The following is a 26,864-nucleotide window of genomic DNA, read 5'->3' on the forward strand; positions in this document are numbered from 1 at the left end:
AGTAAGGAAGTGAACTATTCATGCATCAAATATATACTTCATGTGTCCCATGTTTTTAGTTTCAAATTCTATAAATATTTTCACAGATATTAGAAATACAAAAGCACAGATTTTCAGGACTACCTGTGTGGAGTTAGGAATCTGTATATGGCTAGAAGAAGTTATTTTACACTTTTTAAATCATTTTCATAACATGTTATATTGAAAAGTTTATTATTTAAACAATTATCTTTTGCTTTTAGCCACGTGTGTCAAATTTTTCAGTTGATTTCAAAACTTTTGATAATATTATATCAAACACTTGTAAATTTCAGGACTGCTTCATTTTCTCTTCATCTGAATCAACCAATACACTGCTTCCTTCCACAATTGTCTTATGAAACGACCTCAAAGATAAAAATCAGAGAGAATTTAGTTCACACAGGGACTTACCAGCAACCATTCTATAGCTGTTAAAGTTAGAAGCTACCAAAGTAATCGGGTGTTTTTGGAATTTGCTTTAATAGCAATACAAGAAGGGAGTGCAGTAAATCAGTTTAGGGCAGAAGTGTTTTGGATTACTTCATCTTGGGCCATTAATATTCTACAAACAAAAGAGAAATGGAGCAGTTAATGACAATACAAAAAGTGCCTTCACATTAGACTTTACTTTCTCGGGTGGAGTGTATAGGCATGTGCAAGTATAACAAACAGGTGGCACACTGAAGATGAGAGTTTATTTCTGAAGGGCAAATAAACACTTCAGTTTATTTATTTATTTTTTATTTGTCATCGAGGCGGTATAATCCCTTTCTTGGTGAAGTAGCTACATTTATAGTAAGGAATGAGATGTATATCAAAACAAACGTTGATGAATGATGACAATGCTGCATCCAAAGATCGTACTACAGTATTTTGTGTGAAAATTGCAACATTAGGATGGATAGATGATGGATGTGACAAATGAATTTCTGCTTCCTGCAGAGTGCATCCTTTATTGGGCCAAACAGATGGATGTCAGAAGGTGAGGCACCCACTCGGCGCACACCTTTGAGTACTCCAACTAGTGGGTGAGAGTGTCAGCACTAGCAACCAAGACGTCCAGTTGAGCAGTGAGATGTTTGATTGTGATCCATCCATTGCCTCAAATGAGAGTGTCTACACAATTGAATATTACTGGAGTCACAGCTGTAAGTAGCCTGTCAAGCACAAAGATCAGACATGTTTACGATGATGACAGACACCTCGCCCAATGCCTCATCTTACTTTTGTTCACTGCCAGGTCTCTGAAGACACTCAGCAAGCCCCTACGAATACCTGCAATGCTCTGATTTTCTGCCAAAAGAAACCCAATGATAGCTTTTTGTTTGGAACACAACTCCATTACAAATGCTATTTTGGAGACTATGTCTAGCGCCGCCACCTACTGGAGCTCCATGAAACCATAGGCACTAAGGCGTTAATATTTCACTATGCCCCACAACAAATTCCGCATGTTTTCAACCAAAATTAGCTCCCAAAAAAAGTCTTTCATTACTTACTGAATAGCCCATCATAAATGACTATGATTACAAAACATAACACCATTTCTGGCTGAGAATTCTGTATGATGTGAGAACTCCGTATCCAGCGATCAGGCTGAGGTTATCCTCCATACACGCGAGTTGAGATAACATGTTTTATCTGGTGGCACCCTAAATCATCACACTTGATGTTTGCAACACTTTACAAAACAGGATGCCACGTTGTGTTCGCCATGGTACTATATACCCTGTATGCGACCATCACTGGCAGAGGTTGAGGTGCGGTGTGTCCTGTCTGAAAATATATTTTTTCACTCTGAATTCCTGTAATGGTGTTTACATGTTTTTAGCCTGAAGGGCTTGTGGTTTTTGGTTGACAAACTCCTTCAATGCTGTTTATGCCACTAGTCTAGCCTACAGCACATGGCATGGCATCACTGATGCAGGCTCCTATTTAAGCCTATATGGCTAGTGAAGATGCATGGTCAATTACGGCCATGCAGATAGAATAGCAGAAATCCCATGCTTTGGTAACATTATGGTCTTGTACCCATTCATCATGTTGCACAGTCGCTTCTGTCCAGTAGTTCCATATATGTATCACTTCACTGCAGCATGCTATGTATCAACCAACGCATAATGGAAACTCCAGGTTGGAATTTCAACAATATAAGGAAAAGGTGTGATTACTACTCACCGTAAAGATGATGTGTTGAGCTGCAGACAGGCACAATGAAAATACTGTTACACATTTAGTTTACAGCCAAAGTCTTCTTCAGAAAAGAAACACACACACACACTCACACCAAAGACTGATCGTTCCGTCCTGTTTGTCCTTTAGTGTCTGTCAGCATGAGAGTTCACATTCACTATCACATTTCCACTCTGTTTGATGACTCTTTGTTGTCAAAGTTGGTGTAACAATGAACATTCCAGTCCTACTGAAGAGAGTGCTACTAAGCTTATACACGGTCCAGTCACATTACTGTGACCATCAGTTAGGTTTGATCTCAATGTACAATAACCACTCACAAATAGCAGGTGAGGTCGCTGCACTAGCAGTGGAGAGCATATACTGTGTGTCAGGAGGGGAGGAGCGGGGAAGGGCTCGACACAGAAAACTGTCATTCATTGTCGTGATGCAGAAACAGAGTTTTATCTGACATCCTAAAGGGTATGATCATTGGCTTTCAGGCGAAGGGTGGAAGCACTTCCAAAACACCTAAATTTGTTAACTTTTCATGTGCTGCCATGGTTAACGTACACCTAGCATGACAAAATGGTGCTATCCAAAACCGGTGCCAAAGCAACTGTGGTGCACCAAGGGCTGTAGATGACAGTGCTGAACGACAACTACGGAGCCATGTACAGGCAAACAGATACACAACTGTTGAGCAACTGACTGCCCAGATGAACTAAGGGCTACCGATAGTGTCTTCTCAATGACCATTCAGCAGAACTGGTACATATGGACCTCCACAGCAGTTAGCTGGTTCATGCACCAGTGCTGACTGCCATTCATTGGCAACGAACACTGGAATTTGCATGCCAATATTGCAGCTTGACATCTACTGAGTGGCAACAGGTGGCCTTTTCAGATGAATTACATTTTACACTCCATCGGACAGATGACCTTGCCATGTACAGCGTGAAATGTCAGACAGTAAAAACCCTGCAACAGTTGTGGTCTCTGGAATGTTTTTGTGGCATTCCCTAGGTGATGCCATCATTCTGAAAGGCACAATTGATCGACACAAGAATGAATCTATCATTGGGGACTATGTTCACCCTTAAATGCAGTTTGTTTTTACTCGGAATGATGGCATCACCCAGCATGAGACTGCAACATGTCACACAGCTTACAGTGTGTATGTGTGGTTCAATGACCATCTGGATGAGTTTTATATGCTCCACTGGCTAATACATTCCCCAGATTTAAACCCAACTGAGAATCTGTGGGACTACCTTGATTGAGCTGTTTCCACCATGAATCCTCAACTGAGAAAACTGGTACAGCTGGCCATGGCACTGGACTTTATACAGCTTCAAGTCCCTCTTGGTGCCTTCCAGAACCTCAGTGACACTCTTACTGCATGTCTCACAGTGGTCTTTGCTGCAAAAGGTGGTTATTCAGGCTTTAGACAGATGGTCACTTTAATGTGAGTGGACAATGTATATTCACCCTATCTCTGCAATATTAACCAATAGTAATAATTAGTAAACTGTTTTACACACTTTCAGCACTTGTAATCATTCTAGTCATTTTTCTGGATGCTGTAATTTTAAAAAACGTTAGTATATAATTATAACAGAGGGAAACATTTCACGTGGGAAAAATATATCTAAAAACAAAGATGATGTGACGTACCAAATGAAAGTGCTGGCAGGTCGATAGACACACAAACAAACACAAACACACACACAAAATTCAAGCTTTCGCAACCAACGGTTGCTTCGTCAGGAGAGAGGGAAGGAGAGGGAAAGATGAAAGGATGTGGGTTTTAAGGGAGAGGGAAAGGAGTCATTCCAATCCCAGGAGTGGAAAGACTTACCTTGGGGGAAAAAAGGACAGGTATACTTGCCCTTCAGTATATCCTCTCCTCTCGTTATCTGCCAGGCCTCAACCTCCGCTAATTTCAAGTTGCCACTGCTCATACCTCACTTGTCGTTCAACATCTTTGCCTCTGTACTTCCGCCTCGACTGACATCTCTGTCGTCCGAACTCTTTGCCTTTACAAATGTCTGCTTGTGTCTGTGTATGTACCGATGGATGTGTGTGTGTGTGTGTGTGTGTGTGTGTGTGTGTGTGTGTGTGTGTGTGTGTGTGTGTGTGGTGTGTGTACCTGTCCTTTTTTCCCCCCAAGGTAAGTCTTTCCGCTCCCGGGATTGGAATGACTCCTTACCCTCTCCCTTAAAACCCACATCCTTTCATCTTTCCCTCTTCTTCCCTCTTTCCTGACAAAGCAACCATTGGTTGCAAAAGCTTGAATTTTGTGTGTATGTTTGTGTGTGTATCGACCTGCCAGCACTTTCGTTTGGTAAGTCACTTCATCTTTGTTTTTAGATATATTAGTATATAATTATTATTTCTTCCAATTAGTCTTACACACTTTTTCAAAGTCAACCACCAAAAAAACTTTTGTCACACATTTCTGTGGGCAATTAGGTTTGCACATTTTTTTAATTTTTTTATTTTTTTTACTCTGGATCATCACTGATGGATACACACAAGCAACTACATAATTTTTGTGGCTTGTAAACTTTACAGGTGTGTTTCATCTTCTCAATATTAATGTAATGGTGTCACTTTACATTGAGAACAGTTTGTCATCTTGTTCCGTTTTAGGGCACAAAAACCCACTAGGGTCATATGCACCCATTTTTAAAATGTAGAACACCAAGACAAAGAGAGGAGTTAAAAACGACTACATGTCAAACAGGGACATGGGATAAGGTCTATAAAATTCACCATAGACAAACAGAGGTCCAGAACTAAAAATTAAACGACCTTCGCCATACTGCTACGATGGGTAAAAAGTAAAGCACAGTTGACAGCCCATGCATCGTTTGTTAAAACGACCGATAATAAGACGGCAAAACACAAATGAGAACATAAGCAGTTAAAAAATGGGCATTCCATCAGGAAATGGCAAATCATCAAAAGTTGAGCACAATGTGCACAAAATGGTGGTGGAGCACCACTTAACAAATGGTGATGGCTAAAAGACAGTGCTCAATATGCAATCTAGTTAAAATGGCCTCAGATCGTCCAAAGCGCTGGGAGAGGCTTAATAACCTGGAGCTTGTTGCCATTAAGAGAAGACCAGTGATAATGCCAAAGTGACTCCACCTGCTGACAGATGGTACACAGAGATCATCGGAGGGAATTTAAGAACTAGCCGGCTGAGGTACGATGCCTCCAGCCTTGACAGCAGCCTCATTTCTTCTCAGACTGACATGACCAAGAACCCACATAAACATCACAGTGGCTCCATCACGAGTGAGCAAGTGACAGCTTTCCTTAACCTGTTGCAGTAAGAGATGGATTGTGTACAGCACACAGAGGCTTTGAAGGGCACTAAGAGTGTCTGAGAAGATGACACAGTTGAAAAGCTTGTGTTGCCGGATGTATTGCGTGGCCTGATAGAGGGTGAAGAGCTCTGCTGTAAATACTGAGCAGTGTTCCGGAAGTCGATAACAAAAAATATCAGGCGCCGATGATGAAGGCACACCCAGCCCTACGGTCAGTCCAAATTGAGAGCAGTGATTAGCTGTGATGACATCATGCAAAATAACAATTCAAGGCCATTTCTTTCAATCCTTTTGCCCAAAACAAGTGAAGATATTTTCTGTCATTCATTAATGAGCACAGCCAGCATTGTTTCCCACTATCGTGTTCTTATAAATCTGCCAATTCAGTCCACCACATAAATACAAGAATTTTCAAGCAATATTACTGTAGCACACCATAATCTGGAACTTACCTTCCACCACACCCCAGGGATATTGTCTTCCCCGGACCCTCTTTCCTGCTACTTCTAGCACAGTGTTGCTTCCAACTACAGCAAATGGAACACAGGCTTTCAGTTCTCTATCCTGTTGCTTAAAATCTTCATCTTCATCAGTGTCACAATCAGGAAACTGATAAATCTGGAATACATGCACAGTGATGTCAAACACTCCTCAGCAAATTGTATATGATGGTGAATTTTTTTTACTGCAACCAAATCAGTTGACTGTTGACTCAGTGTTGAAATAGTCACCTTATAAAATAACTGTTAAGTTTTACAACTTTTATGTGTACATACACATAGAATAACAAAAAGGAAGATTGAGGAATTAAAGCATATTATGTAGAGGAGGTTATCTGTAGTTGCTTTGCACATACAGCTACAAACAACAATCAAACAGGACAGTGTGCACAGAAAGGTTCTGATACTTCTTGCATGCTACAAACACAGTCTGTGAATGTAAACACTTGCAAACGGTCATGAGAACATCGTGCAAAATAACAGATCAAGGCTATTTCTTCCTGTCCTTTTACCCAAAAAAACCCAGTTGAAGTCTATCTTCTGTCACAGCTCAGAACAAAAAGTGGAAGCCTGTACAACGGATTATGTATATTCGTCTTAAATATCCTAGGTGACTGACAGCAGTTGAGTTTTCCTTGGATAAACAAGTATGGAGTTAATAGGCATACAATGGAACAATGCTCAAGGCATTAGAAGATATATATACTTAATTTTGCCTGGACTTCTTGTTGTACATCTGTATCTACAATGAGCAGCCAGAATAATAAAAGCCCACCTAACAAATCTTGGCCCACCTATTGGATGTGAAATGTTACATTATTGTAGTATGGATTTCACACGGCAATGATTTGTGACCAGAGGTGAGTGACACAGTATGCCCATCAAATGACGTGTCAATTCTGCAGAAGGAGTTTTCAAAGTCTTAAGTAACATGTGATTTTTCCACACTCCAGTCCTGGCATGGCGACTGCCAAGAATTTTGAAGTGTATTTTACTGTGAAGTCCCAGTGCAAGACTGGCAAAAAAAACAGTGCGACGGAAAAACACTTGTCACTTCCCCCACACCACCACCACCACCACCACCACCATCACCACCGTACTCCACCGCAAATTGTGTCACAAACTTGATACGTGCTTTGCACATTGGGAAAGTCTGATGAAAATTAACTAATATCAATGTTTACATAATTTTCATTGTCAGACATCAGACCATCTCAAAACTGTCCTTTGTCAAATTAAAACAATGATTTCCCAACTTTCAGTACGCAGAGTCAACCAAATGATTTCTCTTTACACAATTGATTCACTATTTGACTTATTGTTATGCCATGTGGCTACATAAGACCATGGGCTCAAAACTTATGAAATAGGGTCATAGTTTATTATATAATTTTCCACAAAATGTTTTGAGGAAGTGCATTCACTTCATTAACATTTATTTGATCCCTTCTCACAAAATGTCAGAGACTGTAAAGGACAATACACAAATTAATGGTTTATTTGTTGATTATTAAAGAGATTATTAACTATAGAAACATTAATATTCAATAAATGAAACAGTCTCATTGCATATCCTCTACATAGACGGTCCTTTGAACTTTAATAATGACATATTCCAATTCTTTATAATAATCTATTATCAAGAAAAAAGCTACGAAAATTATTGTTTAGCCTTAAAAAAATATATACAGTTTTGCCATGAAAGAAAATAGAGGACTGGTGATTTGAGGAGGACATTTTACAAGATTGCCATACTCTGTTGGTACCCTAGTTTTCTCATTCTTTAATATCAATTTAATCTAGTGGTACTGATCAATAGTCTCCCTTTTTTTTTTAAATGATAGGTCTTTCTATGACTCTAACACAGATTTCTATCACCGAAATATATATGCTTAATGTTTTCCTTTAAAGAATAGTTTGGAAATTTGATAGTGGAACAGCCTCTCAGTACTTCTGTAACTACTGATATGTCATTACTTTTATATCTCTGTCCTTACATGGTAGCAAGGGCAGCATGAAAGCAAGTTGGCTCCCAGGGTGCAAGGAAAGAAACACATTTACTGGTAAACGTAAATGAACAGTTCAAGTTTTGACTTAAGAATGGAAATAATAGGCATTTGGGTACAATGCCAAAAGTCTCTTAACTAGAGTCTAGCTTGGTGTCCTTGACTGGTGTCTGGTAGGTGTCCTGATTGGTGCCCAGTTTGAGTCCCAGGGTAGTGGAGGTGATGCCCCTTCTAGGATACACCGAGAGAGGGGACCTCACAAATGATGGAGGTTGCTGCTGGTTGGGATCTCCTGAGAGATGAGTCCTCAGGTTTGGTGGAAATCAATACTTGGCAGGATCCTGGTCTGTGCTGAGTTGATGTCCAATCGGTGTCCTGGGCTGCACTGGAACTGCTGCTGATGAGTAGCACCAACAGCTGGGCAGCTGGACTCTGCCAGCACTGAGCCTGGTGCTTGAGCCAATGCTGTCTGCTAGTGGTCACACAGTATCTTAAATAATCTGACAAAAGGATTTCCATGAGGGGTTCATCTGACAGGCAGTGCCGTGGTCACATGCACACACTGTTGGCAGGCAGTGCTTTAGTCTCTCATGGAACCCCTGGAGTCTGACCACAAAGAGCAATGTTTCACTGTTGTCACCCCATGTATATACAGAGCAACAGGTTGTCATTCACAAATATTATCAAGCATGTGGTGTGTTTGACCACATGTGGCTGGCTTTGGCAAACAACACTTAGTCTAGAAACCCCCCCTCCCCCTCCCAGCCAGAGCATATGTCCACCTGGCGACAGTGTCCAAGCATCTGGCCTGGCTGCAATAATTACTGCTTGGTATTTCTCTTGGTCTTTTGTCAGTGGGTTCAAATCGCATATTAGTCTTGGTAGCCTCTTAGCATCCATGCATTGCATATGTCCATGCCTTATCAGCTGCTGTGATGTTTCTTGTAGTCTTACAATCTGAACCTCTTTTCGGATTTCCTTATTTTGAATTCTATCCTTCCATGTCTTTCTGACCATGCCATGATGAAACCTCATTTCAGCTGCCTGAGTTCTGCAGATGTCTTTACTTCTCACGGTCTATATATAAAAATGGGTATGTAATAGGTTTCATAAATTACTCTGACATTTTAATGGTACTTTCTGGTTCTATATTAGGTCTTCAATTATTTGATAGAAGTACTGCCCATTTGAATACTGTGAGTGACTTCTTTGTCTATAGAATCAATAACTGAAACAACATTGGCAACATATCTGAAATGATGTGTCATCTGAAGCTGTTTTACCTCAGTTTCAACGTATCTCACTGGTTGCCCATATCTTTTAACAGTTTTTACCCCACTTTCTCCTGACTGAAGATGATACCGCACACTGAGGAACTTCTGCTAAGGTGTTTATCTGATCTTAGTAGTCATTTTTAGAGTCACCTCACTGTTTGGTGTACTTTTTTCTGGATCTTGTTCATTACAGCACTGAAAAGAAGAGGACAAAGAACTCAACTTCGCATTAATGAAAATTTCATACCAAAGCATTCCAATTTTCTTCAGTGTTTACCACACATTTTCCCATTCAAAATATCAAATGCTTCCTTTATGTATGTGATAATGGTATTTTTCCATTAATTTACAGAGAGCAACAATTATATCAGTTTTTTTATTTTCCTTCCTTGAATGCTTGTGGTTCTTCCAAGAGGTTTTCTTCAGAGAGAAGTCTCTAATAAAGTTCACTCACTTGAGACTTTAGTGATACTGCTACACTTAATAACATTTCTTTCTGTCACCTTTCCTGAAAACTGGGATTGTTTATGCCAGTTTTCCAATCAGCATGTATCTTCCCATTTTTCTGTACCTTACAAAAGGGTCTGTAGATCTATCATTTTCCAGCAACTTCCTTGGGTTTGAACATTTCTGTAATTATTTCATGAACCCCAGCAGATTTTCCAGTTTTATGTACTCCAGGCATATTGCACATCATCCCCAGTTAAACTTGTCTCATTGTCCAAGTGAAACAGATGTGATGCAGTACTGTCTTTTTGTATATTCTGTACACGATTTACTTATAACAACTCATCAAAGTAAGATTTCGAAGTTTCTTTAATCTTATCACCATCCATGATGAGGTTTCCATTGTCATCTGTTGTATACTTGGACTGTTCTTTATCTCTTTTTGTTTTTTCATCATCCCGTATAGAATTTTCAGTGAACAAGAATCACTCAAGAGGAGGAGTAGGGTCGGTGGACCCTCCTCCCTTGAGCCGAATTAATGGTTGTGTTTGACACCACAACCAAAGGCTGTTTCTTTAACATTGCTAGGTAATACAGTTGAGAAACTAGGTCAGCCAACCACAATAGAAACAGGTGGCAATGTATCTATTACAGCTTGTGGGTTTCTGGATCAGCTGACAGCCTTCCCCAAAACATTCACACAATCTTTTTAAAAAATGCATTGCTTTAACCGAAAAAAGCAAAGTTCTGAACTCGAAGGTTACAGTATAAAACATTGTTCTTTAATAGCTGATTACACTAGTTTAAAATGTTACCATGGTAGTTATTCACCTGTATTTTGTTGTCCTCAATATCGGCCATTACCCTCTCCTTGAGCCTGCGAACCTCATTTGCAGTAAGAGTGTCAGCTTTGGCAATAACAGGCACAATATTCACTTTTCTGTGAAGTCTCCTCAGAAACTCCAGATCCAGCTGCCGCAGGCTGAAATTTGTGAACTTTGATAAATTTTTAAGCTTACAATTTAAATCAGCTGAGGTTTTCTAGATTATTTGCCTGTACAAATCATAAATCAAGTTTTCCCAGAAACATAAATTTTAAAGCATTAGAAATGTTGAGCAGTGAGACACCAAGTGCACAACTTGTAACCTATTTCTAGGTATATTTAAACAATGGAGACTGCAGGTGGGAATACCAACAGTGTAAGAAAAGAAAGATTGCTAACACACAAAGTTTCAGACCAGCACAATTAAAAGACACTTACATGTAAACTTTTGCCCACAGCTTTCTACTAAAAAAAGAGAAATGCACAACATTCATTCACACAAAAAAGCACACCTCAAGCACACGACTCCCAACAGCAGCAGCTCATGCCAAAATGCAGCAGTCACATGGGATGGAAACAGCAATCTTGTAAAGGGGAAGAAATAGCAGTGTACAGGTGGAAGGGACAGAGGAACACTGTCTGGGAAAGTGTGCAGGACTAGAATGCAAACAGGTGTAGCATCAGGAGGTTGTGAGTCAGGGAGTTGGGGAAAATGGAGCAAAAATGGAGAGGAGTGGGGAAAGATGGGCAGGTGTGTTGGTATAGAGCAGCAAACAAAGAGGATAGGAGACAAGAATGGGAAGGAGGTGATAGGACAGAATAGGTGGAAGCTGTTGAGTGGAGGTTGTGGGGACAGTATGTTACCATAGGTTAAGGCTGAGATCATTACGGGAGTCGAGAATGTGTTATAAGGATAATTCCTACTTGTGCCTTTCAGAAACACTAGTGGTGGAGAGGAAGATCCAAATGGCTCAGCTAGTGAAGCAGCCACTGAAATCTCAGCTGCATATTGGCCACATGGTGGTCTACTTTGCTCTTGGCCACAGTTTGGCAATGGCTGTTCATCCTGGTGGGCAGATGGTTGGTAGTCATATCAATATAAAAAGCTGTGCAATGGTTGCAGTAGAACCAGTAAATGGCTTGGCTACTTTCATAGATTGCCTGGTCCCTGATGGGGTAGGACAAACCTGTGACAATCCTGGAATAGGAAGTGCTGGCAAACGCAACTCAAACAGTCCTGTTTGTATAACCATGTGCAAAGGAAGAGTATGGAATGGCCAAGAGTGACTGAAGAGTGTGTTGAATGAGTGAGAGCCTTTCATGCTAAACACCAAAAAATCAGTTCAGAATGCTAGTTGTGAATTTGTAGTTCCAGTTACATCTGTGTGGAGAATTAAGGAGATGCTTACAACTATGTCCTTATTGTCAGCGGTTTACATGCTCTACAGCCTACAGACTATGGTTTATGTGCAAAATTTGCAAACACAATGTTGCTTCATGATGAAGATTTTCTGGATCATGTCATCTTCAGTGATGAATCGACTTTTCACCTAAATGGAAATCAGAACACACACAATGTGTGAATCTGGAGGTCAAAATATCCCCAAAAGATGGTACAGTTGCAACAACACTCCCCTAAATTGACTGTTTTTAGTGCTATATCCTGGTGGAAAGTTTACGGGCCTTTCTTTTTTGGTGAAGTAACAATAACTGCTGTTTCTTAATTCCTCCAGACACTCTGATCAAAGTTTGGGAAGGACTCTCTCATCAACTCGTATGTGCGACAAATGGTGCTCGCAATAAAAACTTATGAGAAAAGCTGTTTGAGTTGTTCTTTCATTTTATGTATTGTTCATAATTGTAAACTGAATGTAATAAATGCTACAAAGCCTTAAAGCCCATATATTTATTATGGAACACCCTTAGAACAAGTACCTGGTTGGCATAGTTACAGAGTACAACACACTACGAGGCTATTACAGTTTCAGATTTCCATCTCTCCAAGTACACAATTTACACTGCAAATGGTATAAAGAAAACATTTTTTTACAGCATTATAAACAAGTTTCAATTCTTTTACAAAAATCATTCCTGCATCAGTTTTTTATTTCTTAGCACAGATATGGTTGAAAAAATCAGATATAGTGTGAAAGCGGTGAGGAAGCAAGCAGATTTTCAGATTCCTACTGGAACACAGATTTTGTTTTTTTAAAAGACACAGGTAAATATGCTTTGAACACATAGTTTCATTTTCTGTCATGTACTACGATCATGGACATTCTTATTTTTGCTGAATTTTGCAATGCTGTTTTTTACAAAGTAACATATTTCTATTATGCAGAGATTCCCAAGAGGTAAAATGAGTGATTCTTGGGAGGTCTACAGCTGTCAGGTCTGAAGGTGTCAGTTGACTGTGCACTGTTCGTTACTGTCCAAGCCCTCTTCTGAGTGAGGAAAGGGTCTGGGAGGCTCCCCAGAATATGTTATCACACTGAATTACACTATGAAATTGTGCAGAGAAAACACTGCATCCAGTCTCTGAGCTTAAGCAATAAGCAAGGATGCATTAGGCATAGCGTACTTTATTCAGCTTACTATTAGTTTGCTGATATGTGATTGCCATTTTAAGATGTCCTCGATCCACAAGCTTAAGAATCTTGTTTCTGATGCAGAGGATATTTCAGAATAGTCAGTGTAAATTGTGTGCTTAAAAAGACATATATTCATGGTTTATTCTGTTAATACTATGCCAGACACTGTCTAAAATTTATGTTCCTGTGATTCTACTCTAACCTTGCCTACTGAGCCTTGACTTGTGTATTTAATTCTCTTCTTCTTCTTCTTTTTTTTCTTCTTCTTCTTCCTGTACTACTACTACTACTACTACTATTACTACTACTACTACTACTACTAACCCGTGGCCATAAGGTGGTACAAAGTAGAGACAACAGTGAACCCTGTTGTCTTGTATGTTTTTCCTGTTCAAACCACTTTCATCCCTGAAGTATTGTTGGAACTGTTCATCCACATAGTTGCAGCATGCACGCCAGCTGTCTTCACAGTTCACTGCATCTCCAAATCCTGAATAAAGAAAATACTTATGCTGTTTTCCATATAGTTAATTTATAGTAAGCAGCTGCCTCTAACTTTCCAATGCATTATGTGCAGAAGAATGTAAAAATGACAAACAATCAAGCACATTTCACCAACAGGGATAATAATTTGAGACATAGCTCGAGAGGTTTCAGCGAAAATCCGATAAAGCAAAAACTATTTTGAGATGACTGTAAGAGAGCGTAAAGGTATTCTAGTTTGTAGACTTTATAATGCAGTTGCCTTTAAGCTAAAGAGACTGAATTTGAAAATATATTCAAATAATCAGCCTTATCTGTAACAAATGGGCCTTCAAGTCTCTGTATGTCCATCTTTTAAGGAGATGGTTGTGGGACTCTGCTGTTTGGTACAGGATGTCAAATCAAACACCTTTCAGCCATATAATTTCCAAACTGTTATTTTATTTGGTTACAAGTTGCAGGAATTTACTACATCATTTTCAGGCCCCCTGACCAATGAGTAGGAAGATTCCAACATAGGTTCCAGTCAAAATAGGGACCAGCATTCAAATACTGGTATCTGTAGACTTCTGCTTGATACAGTGATCACTTCGACCATCATCTGCTGATAGTCAGCTGCCATTTATCATATATTCTACAGAAATGGAGGCTACGAAATGGAAGTACACAAAACAACAGTGCAAAATAAGATGTATATTAATTGTTGTGTAACCCAAATAAGCACACTAAAACACAATGAAAATCAAGGTGTGATAAAGGACGCTGCACTATATACTTTGTGCTACTTTTTTGCACATAAGCCATTATACTGTGGGAACTGTTATTTTTACAATTTTGCTGTAAAGGCTATGATGTTCTGGCAAGTTGTCCATGGGAGGGATAGTTTTTTATCTCAACAAGGAGGTTAGTTACTAATAACAACTGAGATATGTTAACACAGTGCAAAGTGAAAGGAAGCACCAAATTTGGTAGACTAAAGTACTTGAGTAGTAACAGCAATGAAAACATGGTAGATGAGAAAAAATTGTAATTTGAACATTCGTATGCTCTCAGGGAACACTATGGTTGGAGAAGAAAAAAAAAGAAAATGAAAAAAAAAGGCTTAATGTCAATAGAGATCTTACAAAATGCAGGGAAAGAGCACAAATACAATAAAAAAAGAAAATATAGATATTTCACCCTTTTCAGCAATCATTAAAATATCTGGGAATGCATAAACATGTGTCATCATTTTTACTTACCTCTGGTTTTCCCATTTTATATATGTAGCCAGTTGCATTTGACAAATTAGATTGAAACCTAAATGAAGAACAGCACATTTCAGATAGAGTCACCATGAACAGACAAAACAATTAATAATTAGCATATTTAATAATTCTTTCCTTGCTACTGGGAGATGATTAAATTTTAGCCAAATCCCTGACTCCAATAAAATGAGGTATGTGAGAGAAAATGGTACAAGCATCTATTTTCAGTGAATCTATTAGCATTCTCTTCTAACTTCATGCTCTTAGGCCCGTTTCACACTGGAACACTGGTGATAGTCACCAGCAACCGTCACCGACAGATATACATTCGTTTGACCTGGAGCATTCACACCGGGACCCTACAATGCCTCACCGAGCCACTGTGACGCAGCAGTGACTCACTCTTGCCACATGTGACAGACAAGGTCACTGTGTTCACAGCAGTCACCGCTAGACATGCATTAGTTTGAACTGGAGTTTTTGCACTGGGACACTGATCACAGAACAGCACTGCAGATTTGCCGTTCAACAGGCAGTCATTTCTGAGACAGTGACGTGAAGTATTTATTGTATATTATACTGTACCACTGTAGCCAGTTTAGATTTCATTAACATGGAAGATTTTGTTAGTGAAATAGAAAGGCATCCTGGTATTTGGAATGGAAAAGCAATGACTATAGCAACAAAGTGATGAAAACGAATGCGTGGCAAGAAATTATAACAAAGTTTGTGCTTGATTTCAATGAGAAGAGCTTGGAAAAGAAAAACAAAATTTGTAAGTTTTATGTTCTTTTTTCAAATTTAGTACCTTATTTTTCAGACCATTAAAGGCTAGCGAAATTTAGTTGCTATCCCTGTACAAGTCCATTTCACTAACCAATCAGTTGGCAATACCTGCAATGCTGGACACCAGTGATCCAAGAGTGTTCACCACAGTCACCGGTGACCATCACTGGCAACCGTCACAAGTGTCCCAGTGTGAAATGGACCTTAATTTGAACTTGGATGAAATTTATTGACAACATGTTGGATGCCACAAGACTGCTGCTGGCCACAGCAGACCTCACTTGCACCCGACACTTGCCTGGTGGTGAAACAACCTTCACTGTGTAAATTACACAATTTTTCATAAAATGAGAGAAAGGTAACCACTCACCTATATGAGGGTGATGTGTGCTGCATAGATACATATAACAGGAAGCAGTGTTCACTAACTTTTGAGACCTCTGACTCTTCTTGTCATATAAAGTACACAATTTCAAACTCTAAACTGGGTCAGTGTGTGTGTGTGGGGGGGGGGGGGGGGGGCTTTATTGCATCAAAATATTAGAGGACTGAGAAATAAAATTAATGAATTAACTATCTGCATAGATGAATTGAGTCTTCAAACCTAGCTGACATAATCTGCCTCTCTGAACATCATGTGACCACTGGTATAGAACTTTGAAGTGTTACAGGGTTTAGGTTAGCATCTCACTTTTGTAGATCAGAAATGGAGAAAGGAGGAGTTATCACATTCATAAGGAACTGTCATAAATTTAAGAACATAGACATTCATAAATTTTGCCTAGAACAGCATATGGAAGCATGTGCAACAGGATTAGAATTTCACAAAAAATCCTTCATAATATTAAGTGTATATCGAGCATCTGCAGGTAACTTTAATCTGTTTGTAAACCACCTTGAAGCTGTACTGGCCCATTTAACAACCAAAAACAAAGAAATAGTGGCTGCTGGTGATTTCAATGTAGATTTCCTTAAAGACTCTCCCAATAAGAACTTATTTGAGTTAGAAACACTATCATTCAACTTATTTCCCACTGTAAAGTTCCCCACTAGGGTAGCCACTTGCTCACAAACAGCCATTGATAATATCTTTACAGAAAAGTCCAATGAACAAAATTATATTACAAAACCAATAGTCAATGGCCTCTCAGACCATGACATGCAGTTCCTTCTGTTAAATGTTAATACTGAACAGGATACAAAATCTGTTAAATCTGAGCTCAAGAGGGTAATCAATAAGACAAAAATTGATTATTTTAGGACACTCCTCAGAGACATTCACTGGACTGATGTTTACAGTGCTCATGGGATGAATGAAAAATATAACACTTTTGCTAATAAAGTGCTTACCTTATTTGAACACTGTTTTCCCCCAAAACTAACCAAGGTTAGAGCAAAGTCTACAAAAAATCCATGGATTACTCGAGGAATAGGGGTATCTTGTAAAACAAAAAGAAAACTGTATCTGTCAATCCGAAACAGTTCCGATGTTGATGCTATAGCACATTACAAGAAATACTGCAAAATATTAAACACTGTAATACGGATGTCAAAGCAAATATATTACAAGGAAAAGATAGTCATATCAGATAACAAAATAAAGACAATATGGGATATAGTGAAGGAGGAGACCGGTAGAACCAGACATGAAGAGGAACAAATAGCATTAAGAGTAAATGATACATTGGTGACAGATGTATATAGTGTTGCAGAACTTTTTAATAAACATTTTATAACTGTTACCGAAAAGATGGGGTTGTCAGGTTCGGTAGATGCTGCTATGGAATACCTCAGACCAGAAATTTCAAGCCTCTTCCATAATATGAATTTGACCCTCACTACCCCAACAGAAATAATGTCCATCATAAAATCTTTAAAATCAAAAACATCTAGTGGGTATGATAAAATATCAACAAAGTTAATTAAAGAATGTGATTCTGAACTAAGTAACATATTAAGCTATCTGTGTAACCAGTCATTTATCAGTGGAATATTTCCTGAATGGCTGAAATATGCTGAAGTTAAGCCACTGTTTAAGAAGGGAGATAAAGAAATAGCATCAAATTTCCGTCCAATTTCACTGTTGCCAGCATTCTCAAAAATTTTCGAAAAAGTAATGTACAGTCAGCTTTATAACCATCTTATCTCAAATAACATACTGTCAAAGTCACAGTTTGGATTTCTAAAAGGTTCTGATATTGAGAAGGCCATCTACACTTACAGTGAAAATGTGCTTAATTCATTAGACAAAAAATTGCAGGCAACTGGTATATTTTGTGATCTGTCAAAGGCATTTGACTGTGTAAATCACAATAGCCTTTTAAGTAAATTAGAGTATTATAGTGTAACGGGAAATGCTGCAAAATGGTTCAAATCTTATATCTCTGGCAGGAAACAAAGGGTGTTATTAGGAAAGAGACATGTATCAAGCTATCAGGCATCATCCAACTGGGAACTAATTACATGTGGGGTCCCACAAGGTTCCATTTTGGGGCCCTTACTTTTTCTTGTGTATATCAATGACCTTTCATCAGTAACGTTACCAGATGCCAAGTTCGTTTTGTTTGCTGATGATACAAATATTGCAATAAATAGAAAATCAAGCATAGTCTTAGAAAGATCAGCTAATAAAATATTTGTGGACATTAATCATAGGTTCCTAGCCAATTCTTTGTCACTAAACTTTGAAAAAACACACTACATGCAGTTCAGAACTTGTAAGGGGTGTCCCACTAGTATATGTCTAACATACGATGACAAGAAGTTAGAAGAAGTGGACAGTGTTAAATTCTTGGGATTACAGCTTGATAATAAATTCAACTGGGATGAGCACACCACAGAACTGCTGAAGCGTCTTAACAAATCTCTGTTTGCAATGCGAATTTTGTCAGACATAGGGGATATAAAAATGAAAAAGCTGGCATACTATGCTTACTTTCATTCCATAATGTCATATGGGATTATTTTTGGGGGTAATTCATCAAGCCAAGCTAAAGTTTTCCGGGCACAAAAACGTGCAGTAAGAGTTATATGTGGTGTGAACTCAAGAACATCCTGCAGAAGCCTGTTTAGGAAACTAGGGATACTAACTACTGCTTCCCAATATATTTATTCCTTAATGAAATTTGTCATTAAAAATATATCACTTTTTCAAACCAACAGCTCAATTCATGGAATCAATACTAGAAATAAGAATAATCTTCACAAGGATTTAAAGTCACTTAGTCTTGTACAAAAAGGTGTGCATTATTCAAGAACACACATTTTCAATAACTTGCCAGCAGCCATAAAAAGCTTAACAACCAATGAAATTCAGTTTAAGAGAAGCCTAAAGGAGCAATTTCAGTGCAGTAATGTGTTCATTGTAAATAAGTATTATAGTAGTTTTATTACATGTTTATTACTTTATAAATAAATAAAAAAACTTTTTTATTTTAAATTCAGTGCAGTAATATTTGTAAAATGACTTTCATATAGTGTTCATTAAAAAATGACGAGCATTCCACTTGGGACCTGTGGAATGGTACATTAGCTTATTTGTTTTAGTTGTGAGTATTTGTCATGTATTATTGTTTTTCTGACATGTTCCACATCCTGGAGGACCTCCTCACTACGGATCAATTGGAATGAAAGTAAATCTAATCTAATCTAATCTAATGAATATAATAGAAGGAAACATTCCACGTGGGGAAAAATATATCTAAAAACAAAGATGATGTGACTTACCAAACGAAAGCGCTGGCACGTCGATAGACACACAAACATACACACAAAATTCTAGCTTTCGCAACCAACGGTTGCCTCGTCAGGAAAGAGGGAAGGAGAGGGAAAGACGAAAGGATTTGGGTTTTAAGGGAGAGGGTAAGGAGTCATTCCAATCCCGGGAGCGGAAAGATTTACCTTAGGGGGAAAAAAGGACGGGTATACACTCGCACACACACACATATCCATCCACACATATACAGACACAAGCAGACATATAAAGAGGCCCTGTATATGTCTGCTTGTGTCTGTATATGTGTGGATGGATATGTGCGTGTGTCGAGTGTATACCCGTCCTTTTTTCCCCCTAAGGTATGTCTTTCCAATCCCGGGATTGGAATGACTCCTTGCCCTCTCCCTTAAAACCCAAATCCTTTCGTCTTTCCCTCTCCTTTCCTCTTTCCTAACGAGGCAACCGTTGGTTGCGAAAGCTAGAATTTTGTGTGTCTGTTTGTGTTTGTTTGTGTGTCTATCGACGTGCCAGCGCTTTCGTTTGGTAAGTCACATCATCTTTGTTTTTAGATATACTAATCTAATCTAATATAGATTACAGAGAGGGAGGGGATTACAAAAGTGAAATGTGAAGATGGAGAGGAGGGTGAGTGAGGGGAGGTGAGTGAGAGAGAGAGAGAGAGAGAGAGAGAGAGAGAGAGAGAGAGAGAGAGAGAATGCTGCCATGTGGAGAGTAGGAGTATTTTGATGGCGTGTGTGTTACTAGTAAACTACACATCTGTCCCTGTAGTAGTCATCGTACTCCCAACTATATGAAATCTCCTTACATCTTGACTTGATGCTAATATCTGCTAAATCAGTATTCAAATCCAATTTTATTACACATTGATTACACATCAGGCTAGAGTTTAGCATGTATTTTTATATTAAGACTGACATCCAGTTCAGACTATGACATTAACCAATTAAACAAAATACTATTACAAAAAGATACAGTATATGTTTATATTATTGATGTATACTATGTCGAAATTGTTAATATTCATTGGAGCCGCACACAGCACAGTAATCTCTTCGCTACATTTGTGATGATGTCAAGCACCATGCTACAGTTCTAGTTACCACACAAAGTCCATATGGATCCTCTCATACAAATAAATAGAACAGCCACTACAGAATGCACTCCATTATAAAACATGGTACATTATAAAGACAGAACTAATTTTCAAAATGACTTTTCTACTCAACCTTACCAAAATGCCTAACTTCATGCACCTGTTTATTTTTATATCAAGCTGGTATGGAATTTTCCTGTTACACAGATGGGTTCCTATTTTGAAATTTTTACCAACAAAATAGTGGAAAATTTGTATCCTCCCAGGGAGGGGTGGGGGTAGGCAGTACATGATATGACGGAAGAGAAAAAGGGGAAAGGTTGGAGGAGGCAGTGGGAAACAAGTTCGTGCAGGCTATGCCCGAGGATTGAGAGAATGTAGGATATGCTGGTGAGACAATTTCCACCTGCACAGATCATAGAAACGTGTGCTTGAAGGGAGTATCCAAATGGTACTTGTAACGTAGCAGCTGTTGAAGTAATGAAGTAATGTGTGTTGTGGTGCACAGCGTACTTGGCAGCTGCATGGTTAAGTTTGCCAGTTTGGCAATGGCCATTCATGCAAATGGACAGTTTTTACGTGCTATGCCCTCACAGAATGCTGCACAGTATTCACAGTATAGATTATATACTACATGATTGCTTTCACATGTGACCTGCCTTTTATGGGGTCTAAAATGCCTGTGATTGGACTGCATTAGGAGTTGGTGGGTGGATGCAAGGGACAGGTCTCGTATCTGGTTTGTCCACAGGGGAATGAACCATGAACTGCAGGACTAGGAAGGGCTTTTCATGGCCAGGGTGTTGTTGGGGCGATTTCATGTCAAATCATACAGGTCAAGAGTGAACATGTCACATCAATTCAAAGTTAGCTGAAAAAAAAATATATCTTGAAGTTCCAGAAGATACCTCTCCAAAACTACTAAATTTTAATTTTCTGATGATTTGTTAAAAATGCTACAGACCTTTCTAAACGAGAGTATTTGTGAAAATGTCATTACAAATGGGATAATTGAAAAATGTATTGTTCCATTCAGTAATCTCCAGAACTGAGCAATATAGCTGAGAGAGCAATTATGCCCACGCCCTTGTGTGAGTGAGTGAGTTAGTCTTGAGGAAGTCCACTGTCTAAAAGCATAGCAAATGTGTTAGATTTTACCTAATATGCAATAATTTTGAAGTTATTTAAATTTAAAGATTGTTCTGGTCACAGAAAAGTTTATTTATAAGACTGGTTAAAGTTTGCTACATATCTATAGGGTCTCATTGATTTATATTTAAAAAGACATATTAATTTCTGAAGTATGTACAGTACTTTGAGTTAATTATGTTATGAACTAAAGTTACAGAAACAAACTGTGTGAAACAATATTGGTTAATATATTTATGATATATTAGTATAAATGTAGTCAACCTATACTATATACAGATCTATGAAACAAGGTGGTGGTTATTGCTAGAGTTAAGTGGAATTGTATTGTTTGTAGTGGTAAGTCATGTTCAGCATGTAACTGATACATACATTGTTTGGACTGTAAATAACACTTGTGACTCAGTGAGCTAATTCGTTACCATTTGGTGAAAGACTTTGTTATGTTGCTGGGCAGAATTTTGGTAATAAATTAATATTTTCACATAAACTACAGCATTTTTATGTGTCATGTGTCAGACAATCATCCACTGATGCACTCTTTATTGAGTAAATGCCAGTAATGGGCGAACTTCATTGAAAATCTTTACCATTAAGAGCACACTTGAGAATAATCAAACACTGGAACATTACAAACTATATGGTGAATGGTTAATCTAGAATTCTGACTTCCTGTCTGATTAGTTTGTTTCTAGCTTTGTTACAGTGCTATAACCAAAATCATATAAATTGGTCATCAATCAGAATAACATGTGACTCTTAGTCATAATCTGTCCTTGTCATTACAAATTTAATTACAGAAGAATTATGGTAGTAAGAACCATTGAAAACTCTCTCAGATGGTGGAGCTCAATCCATAGAGACTAACACAAACCACAAAATGCCCCCACATAGTGATTTACACACTTATGTAAGAAAAATTTACTATACTGAGCTGGTCCACTTATTGATAGGTGAAGATCTGTGGCTGTGCTCAAGACTGCACTACCCCAGCACCTACCTAGGAGGAGACTGAGTCACATGGGTCGGGATGAAGGATCGCATGTAGCCCAGCTGTGGGAGTAGTCTTCGAGTCTCCTGCTCGCCAGTGTCTTGTTTACAGGTGGCTTGGTTAACAGTGTCTTGTCTGGTGAGCCAGTAGTAGTTGTATCTGTTGGCGGGGGGGAGGGGGAAGAATTAGTATATGATGTGCAGCATTGCACTGGCAGATGGATGTGTAGTAGTTGTTTGATAGTTGATACAGTGCACCTTGGAGTGGAGCAGCTGTGGTAGTTGTAATATACTGTTAGCAAATACAGTCCATTAATAGAGGTGCTATTTGTGTTTGATTGGGCAGATGAGTTGGAGCTGCCATGCACTGCCTCTACTAGTTGCAGATTGTGTATGCTCCCCGATACATGGCTGATAAATTTTGATGGTGGAGAACAAGCATGAAATGGTCAGCATTATGTTTGCATTTAAACAGTTCTGAGTTGCATTTTGACAAGTGGCTCACTAACTTGTTTGATGTTGTTGTGCATGACTTTGCTTTCAAGTTTTATATGTTCGGTGGGCACTTTTAGGAATTTTGACTGTTTTAAGAATGGCAGAAAAACTTCATGTTTCATATGTTGTTTGTTTCATGTAATGTTTTAAATTGTTTATTTGCTGGATCACTTATGCTGGTAGCATCAATTTTTCTATAACCTGCACTTAGGGTGATGAGAATTACATTGTTTCTTCACGATTGTGGTTTGAAGTAAGTCTTTCCAAAAGATAGTAGAGTCTCACTAAAAGATTGCAGCTAGGATGTAAATTCTGAATGGTTTGGATCATCTGATTATTGTAAGCTGATAATAAGAGAAAATACGTTTTAAATTTGTCCAGCCTTAGGTTATTAAGATTTGTTTCAAAGACAGCTTACTTGGAGTTTCCTGTCTAAAGAATTTTAATTTCCTTTTAAAAGTCATGGCACTTTTTCCCACAGTTCTTTTAGTAAAAATTATATGGTTCATTTACCAACTGCTTTGTTTTACTAATTACAGCTTTTGACTAAGGTAGGATTGGCCAACTAAGTTTTGATAATTTTAAAACAGTTTTCTGGTTTTTGAGTTGCGAAGTTATTGAGCACTTCACCTGTTAATACTGTATTCTGTAATGATTTTAGGTGTTTTAGATTTCTCCTGAGCCTTTTATTTGTCAGTATATTTATGAAGGCAGCTTTCAGGAAGGCCTAAGTGATGTTTGATTCTGAAGGCTGTGCCGTCCAATGCATCTGCAAAGCCAATGTCATTTGAATTTGTTATAAATTGTGGAAGCTCTATGATATGGTACATTTGTGTGTAGTTAACTTCCAGATTTATGTGTAATTTACTGTTAAATAAATTTGAGCAATTTAATCATGACTCCTCTGCATATGTGTCCACAATCCTTCCACATCCAAACTGAACATAGTTGGCAATTTAGTTCAGCTCCACAATACGCTTTAGGAGAAGCTTTCAAACACAGACTGGCAGCAGGTATACAAACCAGATGATTTTAATGAAAACTGGGGCCATTTCTATGAAACATGTAACCATAGTTTCTATTGAGAATGGCCAATAGTACAAAACTAAGGAAATCAAGTTATACAAAAGGTCTTAATATTCCTCCAGAAATCAACAAAGTAAAGAAATATATGAAAGGCCTATATATGCAGTTCATGCAAACTACATTGCTGTACTTGATGACAAAGTCAAAACGTGACAGGAAAACATACAAGAAATCCCCGAAGAATTTAAAAGTGCATTGTTATGTTGAACAGACAAACAAATCTAGTAATGATAGTAAAATAGCCTGGAATATAATAAACAAAGAATGTGACACTACCTTTATAGTTTTAAGAAGTATTCTTAGGAAGCAAGTCTTGAGCCTCAGTCACTAAAGAAGACAGTGTGGAAGGTTTTAAGAAAACATTTACACATGCATCCATACCAGTTACAGTTGGTACATGCTCTAAATCCAAATGACTATGAGATACATTATAACATTACAAGTGGAGTGTTGCAGCAGGAAGCTGACTTGATCATGTGGTGTTCAGTAATAAGGCAACTTCTCATCTTAGTCGGAAGCTAAAAGCCCAAAATTTTTGTACACTATGTGATCAAAAGTATCCGGATGTGCCCAAAAACTTACTTACTTCATATTAGGTACATTGTGCTGCCACCTCTTGCCAGGTACTCCATATCAGCAACCTGAGTAGTCATTAGACATCGTGAGAGAGCAGAATGGGGCACTACACAGAACTCACGGACTTCTAACATGGTCAAGTTATTGGGTGTCACTTGTGTCACACATCTGTAGATGAGATTCCCACACTCCTAAACATCTCTAGGTCCACTGTTTCCAATGTAACAGTGAAGTTAAAATGTAAAGGGACAAGTACAGCACAAAAGCGTACAGGCCAACCTCGCCTGTTGACTGACAGAGATTGCCGACAGTTGAAGAGGATCGTAATGTGTAATAGGCAGACATCTATCCAGAGCATCACAAAGCAATTCCAAGCTGCATCAGGATCCACTGCAAGTACTATGTCAGTTAGGCAGGAGGTGAGAAAACTTGGATTTCATGGTCAAGCGGTAGATCATAAGCCACACATCACGCTGGTAAATGCCAAACAACATCTTGCTTGGTGTAATAAGGAGCGTAAACATTGGACAATTGAACAGTGGAAAAACATTGTATGGAGTGATGAATCATGGTACACAATTTGGTGATCCGATGGCAGTGTGTGAGTATGGCAAATGCCCGGTGAACGTCACCTACCAGTGTGTGTAGTGCCAACAGTAAAATTAGGAGGCAGTGGTTATCCCTTATCATTTAGCTACAATATAGCAGGTCAGCAACTGGAAGCAGTTAATTCCATAAAATATCTGGGAGTAGGCATTAGGAGTGACTTAAATTGGAATGATCATATAAAGTTGGTCGTCGGTAAAGCAGATGCCAGACTGAGAATCATTGGAAGAATCCTAAAGAAATGCAATCCGAAAACAAAGGAAGTAGGTTACAGTTCACTTGTTCGCCCACTGCTTGAATATTGCTCACCAGTGTGGGATCTGTACCAGATAGGGTTGATAGAAGAGATAGAGAAGATCCAACAGAGAGCAGCACGCTTCGTTACAGGATCATTTAGTAATTGAGAACGCGTTATGGAGATGATAGATAAACTCCAGTGGAAGATTCTGTAGGAGAGACGCTCAGTAGCTCAGTACGCGCTTTTGTTGAAGTTTTGAGAACATACCTTCACCGAGGAGTCAAGCAGTATATTGCTCCCTCCTATGTATATAACACGAAGACGCCATGAGGATAAAATCAGAAGGATTAGAGCCTACACAGAGGCATATCGACAGTCTTTCTTTCCACGAACAATACGAGACTGGAATAGAAGAGAGAACCAATAGAGGTACTCAAGGCACCCTCCATCACACACCGTCAGGTGACTTGCAGAGTATGCTTGTAGATGTAGATGGTTGGTTGACTGGTTGGTTGGTTGGTGTTTAAGGGGCCAAACAGCAAGGTCATCAGTCCCTTGTTTCAAATGTGGTCCATTCTGATAGTGTGATATCTCAGAAATATCATAACAATAAACGGGAAAAGGCTAAAAAATGTAAAAGGGCAGTCATGTTGTCAATGGTAAAAACAAAATGAGGTAAGTCAGCAAGAGAGCGAACCCAACGTTATGCTGAAGCAGCAGAGGCAAGACCACCTGCGACTTAAAGGTGCAACCACTAGAATGTAGAAGTACATATGGGAAAAGGAAACTAACCAATCCTTAAAAAAAATGATAAAAACAGAGTAAAAGGGGAAGAAAAGAGGATCCCGGTCAGGGAGGGGAGTCGGGAATCTCCAAACACAGCTTACAGTGGGAGATACCCCAACACCCACCACCCTGCCCCAACACCAGAGAGAGATTAAAAACCTTAAAACTGAGAATAAAAACCACTTTCCCAGAGGAAACCGAGAACCAGGGAGAACATCCGGGAATCGTCAGCCAACATCAAAGGTAAAGTGCGGGGGAGTCTGAACTTAGCACGCAGAGCCAAAAGAAGGGGGGCATTCAACCAAAATGTGGGCTACTGACTGGAAGGCTCCACAACCACAAAGTGGGGGTGGCTCATCATACAAAAGAAAACCATGGGTCAACCTGGTATGGCCAATGCGGAGACGACACAGTCCT

The 26,864-nt window shown here is 38.8% G+C and overlaps 1 protein-coding gene across 1 annotated transcript in view; it reads right to left on the reverse strand.

Moving 5' to 3' along the window:
* Window positions 1–26,864, reverse strand: part of LOC126469392 (septin-2) — a 127,859-nt gene that overhangs the window by 8,566 nt on the left and 92,429 nt on the right. Inside the window, exons 4-6 of the mRNA XM_050096629.1 lie at window positions 13,501–13,666; window positions 10,593–10,743; window positions 5,987–6,152 (exon numbers count right to left, since the gene is read on the reverse strand). Coding sequence (XP_049952586.1) covers window positions 5,987–6,152; window positions 10,593–10,743; window positions 13,501–13,666 — 483 coding nt within the window. The remainder of the gene's footprint in view (window positions 1–5,986; window positions 6,153–10,592; window positions 10,744–13,500; window positions 13,667–26,864) is intronic.

This window comes from Schistocerca serialis, chromosome 1, assembly GCF_023864345.2.
Source record: "Schistocerca serialis cubense isolate TAMUIC-IGC-003099 chromosome 1, iqSchSeri2.2, whole genome shotgun sequence".
Lineage (NCBI taxonomy): Eukaryota > Metazoa > Arthropoda > Insecta > Orthoptera > Acrididae > Schistocerca > Schistocerca serialis.